This window comes from Panthera uncia (genome assembly GCF_023721935.1).
Source record: "Panthera uncia isolate 11264 chromosome C1 unlocalized genomic scaffold, Puncia_PCG_1.0 HiC_scaffold_4, whole genome shotgun sequence".
In the NCBI taxonomy this organism is placed as follows: Eukaryota; Metazoa; Chordata; class Mammalia; order Carnivora; family Felidae; genus Panthera; species Panthera uncia.
This window is the reverse complement of record NW_026057585.1, coordinates 70349015-70357608: the sequence shown is the minus strand read 5'-3', so window position 1 is coordinate 70357608 and position 8594 is coordinate 70349015. Positions and strand designations below refer to the sequence as shown.

General features: G+C 47.2%; 1 protein-coding gene across 3 annotated transcripts; it reads left to right on the top strand.

The window, feature by feature from the left end:
- The first annotated feature begins 333 nt into the window (after positions 1–333).
- On the top strand, positions 334–4953 carry LOC125913506 (E3 ubiquitin-protein ligase RNF220). 3 transcript variants are annotated; one of them, XM_049618673.1, is made up of 3 exons: positions 334–387; positions 581–1322; positions 4562–4953. In XM_049618673.1, exons 2-3 carry the CDS (start codon positions 698–700, stop codon positions 4609–4611), a joined length of 675 nt encoding a protein of 224 aa, XP_049474630.1. In that variant the 5' UTR covers positions 334–387; positions 581–697; the 3' UTR covers positions 4612–4953. The 3 variants fall into 3 exon arrangements, with proteins under 3 accessions (XP_049474630.1, XP_049474632.1, XP_049474629.1); XM_049618675.1 differs by having other exon boundaries at positions 4565–4951; XM_049618672.1 differs by lacking the exon at positions 4562–4953 and having other exon boundaries at positions 581–1669.
- Positions 4954–8594: the final 3641 nt, after the last annotated feature.

Genomic DNA, 8594 nt, shown 5'->3' with positions numbered 1-8594 from the left:
TATGTGCCAATGTGTGTGATTTATCCACATGTACAATTTGTAACAGCTAACACGTACAGATGGTCTAGATGTGCTTGATTTAAGAATTTTTCAGCACCAGGGCATTGTTAGGGGAGATGAAGAGAGGATGTGTTTTTTTGGAGGGGGGTCGTCTAGGTAGAACCTCGCCTCTCTTTGAACATCAGGCCAGCCATGGGTGGTGTATGCAGGGGGAAGCCCTTTAAAACATAGACCCCACCCAATCTACTGGGTGACTTGGCCTTCCAAAGCTCATTTGCTCAGGGAATATTGTATTTGGTGGTTTTATGATTTTTTTTTCCTTTGCTGGGCTCAGGCGCATTTCACCCGGAACGTGTAGGGACCAAAGTCAGCTACGCGTACATCACAGTAAGTTGTCTATTGATTTTCCTGAATGAAAATGGTCTGATGCTGCTGCCCACTGGCTCCTAAAGCCTGTGGTGTCTCTTGCCCGAGCATCTGTAAGCCAGAAGGATGGTGTTTCGATCACTTGGGGTTTCCCCTTTTTTTTCTCCCCCTGACCTTCCTCCCCCTTCTTTTTTTCTCTTTGCTGTTTCCGCAGGTCTTAGAAGGGGATGATTCCCCAGTAATATTCCCTGCCCTGATCCAAGGTGCCGCTTGGCCTCCCTCCCGGGGAAGACTGCTTCTTGTGTGACACCAGCCATAGAAAGAGACTCCGATGGACTTACACCGGGCAGCCTTCAAGATGGAGAACTCATCCTACCTCCCCAACCCACTGGCATCCCCAGCACTGATGGTCCTGGCGTCCACGGCTGAGGCCAGCCGCGATGCTTCCATCCCTTGTCAGCAGCCACGACCCTTTGGTGTACCTGTCTCAGTAGACAAGGACGTGCATATTCCATTCACCAACGGTTCCTACACCTTTGCCTCTATGTACCATCGGCAAGGTGGGGTGCCGGGCACTTTTGCCAATCGTGATTTTCCCCCTTCTTTACTACACCTCCACCCTCAGTTTGCTCCCCCAAATCTAGATTGCACCCCAATCAGTATGCTGAATCATAGTGGGGTGGGGGCTTTCCGTCCCTTCGCTTCCACTGAGGACCGGGAGAGTTATCAGTCAGCCTTTACGCCAGCCAAACGACTTAAGAACTGCCATGACACAGAGTCTCCCCACTTGCGCTTCTCAGATGCAGATGGCAAGGAATATGACTTTGGGACACAGCTGCCATCTAGCTCCCCCGGTTCACTTAAGGTTGATGATACTGGGAAGAAGATTTTTGCTGTCTCTGGCCTCATTTCGGATCGGGAAGCTTCATCTAGCCCAGAGGATCGGAATGACAGATGTAAGTACTTTGGTGCAAGCCCTCCCTACCCCCACCAAGCCCTGCCTTACAGTAGTGTTCAACAGGTCGGTGGCAGTTTTCATGCTCCTAGTAATGGGAAGGGCCAACTACTTCCCACTCAATGGCTGTGGAGTGTGAACATTTACTTGTCTGTTGTCAATGAGCATTGACAGTTCTGGTAGGAAATGTTTTTCTGAAGGTAGCCAGAGGCGAGTTGGCCTCCACACTGCCTCTCTCCAGGGGACTCTGGAGTGAAGAGGGGTGCCATATATATACTGGAGTGACTATCATTTTACTAGAAAGCATAGGTTTCTACGAAATTTGGGGGACCTGAAGAAATTCATCCATCCCTCCTCTCTTTGCTGTCCTTGTTTTGTTTCTCCGATCTTGGTATATTATTTTTTAGCTTTTCCATTGTATCACATCTAGTGGACTCCACGTGATTTTATTTTCCCAACTCTCAGCCCTGCTCCACATTAGGCTTTTTTTTCAGAGAAGTACAAAGGTGTCGTCAATCACCATAAAGCATTTCAAACAGCTGTGTTTTCCTTGTGATCGCAAGGCTAGAAAGCCGACTTCTCTTGGGATTTAACAGGTTTGCTGGATGCTTATCCTTGGGCTCACTTTTAGGACTAGACACGGTTGACCTGTGTGACTGCTCCATATTTGATGTTCACAACTATTATTAATTTCTGCTTATGGAACAGCTTTCTTGTGTTCTCCAAGTGCCTTGTTGAGCTTTGGCTACCCTTGGTAATAGTTGGAACTAAACCTTTATTTGGAACTTGTAGACCAGGAGTGCTGAACCCTACAATCTTCTCCTCTAATAGAATCAGAAAATAATTGTGTTCTGATGCTTTTGGGCTGTGGGTAGGCAGAGCAGTTTTCTTCAAGCCTGGTGAGAATTTATGAACTGAGGGTGTTTTTCCACCCAACCCTTTGTTCTGAGATTTGCTTCATTTTATTTTCTTAAGAAAACTACATCTGAGGTTTGCTTTCCCCTCTTCTGTATTTTTTGTGCTCCTGTCCTCTCTATAACCACCAACACGAATACCATTTTTTCTTCTCTTCTCTTTATGATGCCGAGGAGAGTAATAGAGACATTGCAGCTCTCTCCCCTGTCGGCACTGCTTCCTCAGGCTGTCTCCTTGAATTAGGCACTGTGTTAACTTTCCTGCGCTAAAAGGCATCTGCCTAAACCCAGCGTACCTTTTCAATAAAAGTCATCATAAAATCAACCTGCCTTGTAAATCCATCGCCCTTTGGTTTTGAAATATGTTGCAAGTGTGTCTTTTATGTCAGCGTCTGTAAGCCCGAGACCTCCCCACTTAAGGGAGAAGCTGCTGTATGCCAGCACAAGTGCCCGTGTGTTCTCACTTCCCTTCAGCTCCTTCCACCGGCTCCCCTTCTGGACAGCTGACGTGTGTGTTACCATCTTGCTTTTTGGGTATACCTCCCGAACGTGCTGGCTTTGTGTTGCTCTGTTTTGTTTTACTTCAGCGCAGTTTTCATTTGTCAATGTGCAAGTGATCAAGGCTAGCTGTAATCTGACCTCTGGCTAAAGCTGCCCTGGGTGAGGTTGTGACAGATTCTTCCCCCTTTTTCTCCAAATACAAGTTGAAAATGAAATCCTCTCAAAACTAATATGCTACAAAGTAACATCTGGAGATCAAGATTCCTTTCTTCTCTCCTAACAAATCCAGCTTGTCTCCATTTTTCTCTCTTTTTAGCCCAAACCTGTGTCAGACCCCCAGAGCAGGAGGAAGCTTGTTAGTCAAGTCAGAACTCATAGATGTGGCTATCCATTCCCTTTCCGAGTGTCAAAGCCATAACTCTTCTGTTTGCCTGGTTTGCATTGTGTGGTGGTGCCATCCCCCATGGAGATGGATCCCTCACACAGGAATACGCCTGGGTGGAGAAAAATTAAATGAGTCTATCTCCCAAAGTGAAATGGAATTCTGACCTTGAAATTAATGAGATTCTGATCAGAAGGGTGGGGAAACTTCTTTATTTGAAACTGTAGTATTATATAAATTGGAGCCCTTTCCCCTTTTATTTGTTTAAAATATTCTTCCTTTAGAGAGTACTTTGTGTTCTCTTTTCTCTATCACACAAACGTAAAACCTCTAGGCGTGTCTGTGAGTGTAGGGCGTTTGCACACCCACCTTATTATCGAGAGTTGCATTCGTGACTAATCTTCAACAAGAAACAAAGGTGCAAAATGAACAGGAGCCTCTTAGCCTGTGATCCAGGGCTCCTTCCTCCTTTTCTTCCCTTAGGTGGCATAGCAGCCCTCCCAGGGTTGTACTGGGTAGCATTTGTGCTTTTGATTTTGAGTTTTGGGAAGGTGGGAGAAACAGTTTTCTGTAGGGAAGGGCTGAAGAGGCACTGGGACAAAGTCTGCAGCAGCTTTCTTGGTTCCTGTCATATGCCGACGTGTGTCAGAATATTTATGGTCTGTTTTATGTAAATACATATTTAAGGGCCGTTAGAAGGCCTGATTATTCCCACTAGATGCCTTTCAGGTCCTCCCTACAGAACCGTTTTGAAATAAGTAATATTTCTCAGATAATCGAGTGACAGTGTACAAGACTGCTTCCAAAAGGAGAGCTTAAGGGGCAGATGGGGCAGTGAGGGGGATGGGAAGGCAAGAAGAGAGGATAGAAGGTGTTGGAAAGAGCAAAGTAATAGGATGCAGTGGCTTTTGGTCAGATTGCCAAAATTAACCATGTATATTCTGGTTTTTTATTCTTAAAACTTAGAGTTAATTTCTGATGTGGTGACTTATTTTTCAGTTCTCTTCATATAAATAAATTTTCTCATAAAATGTAAAAAAAAATGTTTTAATTAAATACAACAGTAAACCTCCTAAATAGGCACTTAGCTTTAGGGGTTTTTTTCAGGGGCAGGGTTTTTTTTTCAGTGTGGGGATGTGTGTGTGTGTGTCCTTTACTTAGAGTAGAAGTTTTATGACTGAGTTTTAGGTCAATGAAAAATCAGTTTTACAGTGGAAACACTGACAGTTTTTACTGTCGCAGCCACCCCCTGCTCACACACTGCATCCATATGCAGATATGTCCACATGTGAGAGCATTTGAAAGAGGGGCCTGCAGACATGGTGTAATGCACACGTGTGCTTGCCTTAAATCTGGGTACTGATAGGCAGGATTTCTTTTGTGATTAAATATGCATTTTTGTACTGAAATGTAGCTATTTGGGTAAAGTATTGTTTCTCTTAGTAGATGATTCCGGTTTGCTTGCCTGTTCATCTACCTGGCATCACAGGTGATTCATGAGGTAGGTGTTGGGGTCTATGGAGAAAGGAAGCCTTGACTCGACAGGACTAACTTATTTGCCCTGGAAAAAGGGAGACGTGTTTTGTGAGAAGCTATTCATGGAGGATGCATAATTCCCCAGGATGGGAACTGAGGTAACTCCTGTTTATTGTCACTCCCTGAACCAGTCTCCAAGGCTTCTTGTCCAGGGAAATGATGCTAAAATTTATGGACCAATTACGAATAGTCCACGTGTGTCTTACATATGAAGTGTCTACAGATATGTTTCCCAGGGCTTTTAAAATAAACATCTCCTCATTAAGGAAACTTTACAACAAAAGGGAAGATAAGTATTGTCTGCTGCCTTGTGCTAGAATCTATACATTTATTACCCCCTCAGTGCCCTGGCTCTTATCATGTGCATTTCCCGATTGTTCTCTGTAGCCACCCCCCCTCATGCCCAGATTCTTGCCTGGGTGACACAGGTTTTTTTGGCCAGCCTGCCAGTCATTCCACTCAGCCCAAATTGGAGTTGGCTAGTATGCATGCTCACCAGAGAGCTGAGAGGAACCAGAACTGCACCAGTTGGAGCAGTGACTGGCCCTGCCTTCTGATTTACCTCAGGGACATGCAATGGGCAATGACCCTAAAGTGTCCCTGCTTCCCTGGCCCTTCCCTGTGTCAGGCAGATTTCACAGGTAGGTAGGAAACCTGGTGGCTCACAGCAGTTCTTGGATGTTCTGCTTTGCTCTCATCTTTGATGTATTTGAAAAGTCATTCTTGGGCCCCAAAAGCCCTGAATAGTAGATGGTATTTTGTACCCTGAGAATGTGTCTTTATGAAGGCATGTATCATTGAAGACCCTGTGTCCTAAGAATCATTCAGCTGAGCCCATGTAGGCCCAAGGGCAGCCTGGAATGAGGAGTCCTGGCTACATTGTGGGGGTAGGATTAAGGGGGATACTTCCCAAGGCTCTGGGATTGGGGTGGCCAGGGACCCTAAACTGGGCTTTTAGGAGGATTGTTCTTGCTGGGGCAGTTGTCACCAGGCTCAACTTCTGGATTGTAGCTGGAGCAGATGACCAATGTGAAAGGGCCAGCAAATCACCAGAGGAGGTGGGTCAGATGGTTCCATCCGTACTGAGTTGCCCAGACCTAGCCCGGTTGTTGCTCAGCTGCTCCCCAGTTTCTCCCTGAGCCCCTTTTCTCCTCCCTCTGGGGGTGGAGGGCAAGAACTCCCTGTGATGTGTGGTTGTTTCTGGTTGTTCACTCCCAGCACAGTCATGGAGACTCCTTTTCATGCTGCTGGGTTTAATTGTCTTGTTGGGATAAAGAAATGTTTGCACAGCTAAAGTGGGGCCGGGCTGGACGGGAGCAGTCCCTGATGGCTGCAGAGCCATCTGGCCTGGCTTGGCTTGGCTCAGCGCGCCGCTCGCCCGCCGCCCGCCCGCCCGGCGGCTGGGCTCGCTCCCGCTCCCGCTCTCTTCCCCTGTCCTCGCTCCACACCGCGCCGCTCTGGTCGGCGGCTGCCTCCTCGCGCGGCCGGAATGCCTAATCACCATGGTGAGAAAACGGACACCGCAGCCGTCCTCCCTCCTCGCCTCGCGCCCTCCCTCCCATCAATTGTCATGCAGAAGTGATCCGGGCTGCCGTTTCCTCGCGGCCGCCAGCCAGCCCCTCGCCGCGCCCGGCAGAAGGGTGGCTGGTAATTGATCGTTTGGGGGAGGGGGCGCGGAGAGGCGCGAGGCCCGGCCAGGGGGCTGGAAGGACCACAGAGCGGGCACCGTTGGCTCACTTGGAAAGGACTCCCTAGCCTCCGCCACTGAGATGGCTTTTAAGTGGTTTGAGAAATGTTGGTGACCTCGCCGTCGCTCGGCCGGACTCGGAGACTGCGGGAGAACTCCCGGCGCTGCCCCAGGGCCGGGCGAGCCCCGCGCTACCACCGCAGCCGCAGGCTGCTGCCGGGACCCCGCGGGCCGGCCTGGTCCCCCACCCCCGCCCCGCCCTCCACGTCGCGCGTCCCCAGGTCGCACTAGGAACCGAACCCTCGGTCGGTTTCCTGTACAGCGGTCTGAGCCGCAGAGTGTGGAGACGGGGTGAGGGGACACTGAGCGAGTGTGACCCGGGAGAGGGGCACGCCCACGCGGGTGTCGGGCTGACACGGGACAGGGCGGGAGGTGCACGTGGGCGGGTGAAGGAGTGAGGAGGCGAGGGGACCCCGCGCGGTCGTTGGGTGCCCTGCGTGCGGGGAGGGGGGCTGGGGGACTGGAGGGGGTGGAGTGGGAGTGGGAGGAGGGCGTGGAGAGGGCGCCGGGGCGCGTCGATGAGGAGGGACGTGTGTACACGCGCATCAGGAGCTAGCATTTCCCTCGGCACCCGAGGACTTTGAGGTTTCTCCTGTAGATTCGAAATGTTTTTCCCGTCTTGCTTTTCAAATCTGTAAAACGTTCCAGGGAATGTTTCCCAAAGTCCAGGGGTTCGTGAATCCGCAGGATAGCTGGTATTCGGGCGAGGCGAGTCTTGGTCGCCTCTGACCGTCTGAGTCTCGCAGCCAGCACAGCGGGGCTTGTTAAAGTCCGGGCAATTTCTGGAACTCTTCCCACGGGAAGTTTTCCGGGGCTGCCTTCCGGTCAGCGGCCCTAGGTTGATTATTTGGTGGCCCTTTTTTGTTTGAAAACAAAAAACACACATTGTGTCCTAATAACAAAAGTTGCTCTCCTTCCCCATCCCCTTTCCTCATTAGGCAGGGAAGAGGAAACTGAAAAAATAGAATTATATTTTTATATTAGTTTTTGTTATTTTTAACCCTTGTTAACTACATCCATCTGGTTAATAAATATTAGCACACATTGAAATGTATTCTTAGTAAATACTCGGCATTTAGAGTGACAATACATTTAATAGAGTTATATTTTCATAATGGTTTTTCATATTTTTAACTCTTATTAACCACATCCGGAATGTACTCCTTATAAACACTTGGGATTTGGGGTGATGATACATTTTAAGTGTAAAATCCACAGGATTTGAACACCAAAGCTACAATAATTTATGGATTTGAATTTTCTCTTCCAACAGTTTAACAGCATTTCCCAGTGCCATTTTACTCCTCTTAAAGACAGATGAACTGCAGACTTAAGGATAACTTATTGCTGTATAGCAACTAAAATGCCTTCACATTTTAAAAAATACCATTTAAATTGTGGCATTTGTGGCTGAACAGAGTCTATTTTTATCCTGTATAACCTAAAAGTGTGTGCTGCAGGTGCGAATTTGTAAATATTTCTTTATGGGCAAGGAGGAGATTTTTCTGCAAAAGAACTTTCACCTACTTAGTCTCTTTCTTATGCCTTTTCCAGGAAAAGATCCTGATTTGGGACTATGGGTTTAGGCCTGGAGAAATGATAGGCTGTGGTATGAATCAGTTAACCTGGTAGATGCTTACATAAATGGGAGGAATTCATTCACTTCCATTTTTACCCAATGGATTTGACTTTTCTATTATCTTAACTACAGCTTAGTTTTAGTGCTAAAAAAAATTTTTTTTTTGGCATTGTTGCCAATCACATCGAAGGGTTCAGTAAGTGTTAGTGGAGTATTGAATAAATTAATGGTGGTAACTATAATCTAATGTTTCCTCCAAGTTTTCCTCAGTTTGCCACTCTTCAGCATTGCTCTGGATAATATCTATAAGACTGTGCTATCCCAAAGGTGTAGAGGTTTGAGGAAAGAAAGGAAGAATTTATTTATGCCTTGGGGTATCATAATGACCAAAGTAGGTAGGGAGTTTTTTAAGAGATATGTGAAATTACCTTTCTCAAACATAGACCTATTGTGTTGATTATTTGGTATATGTGAAATTACCTTTCTCAAATATAGACCTATTGTGTTGATTATTTGGGGTGCCAAAAAAATCTTTCATAGCTTAACAAATAATTTAAAATTTGCTTTTCTCACCTAACTCTCTAGAAACCTAGGATCAGAGGCTATCCCCTTCC

Excerpts from the sequence above, each read along its gene's own strand:
- LOC125913506 (XM_049618672.1), top strand. The coding sequence starts at position 698 with ATGGACTTACACCGGGCAGCCTTCAAGATGGAGAACTCATCCTACCTC.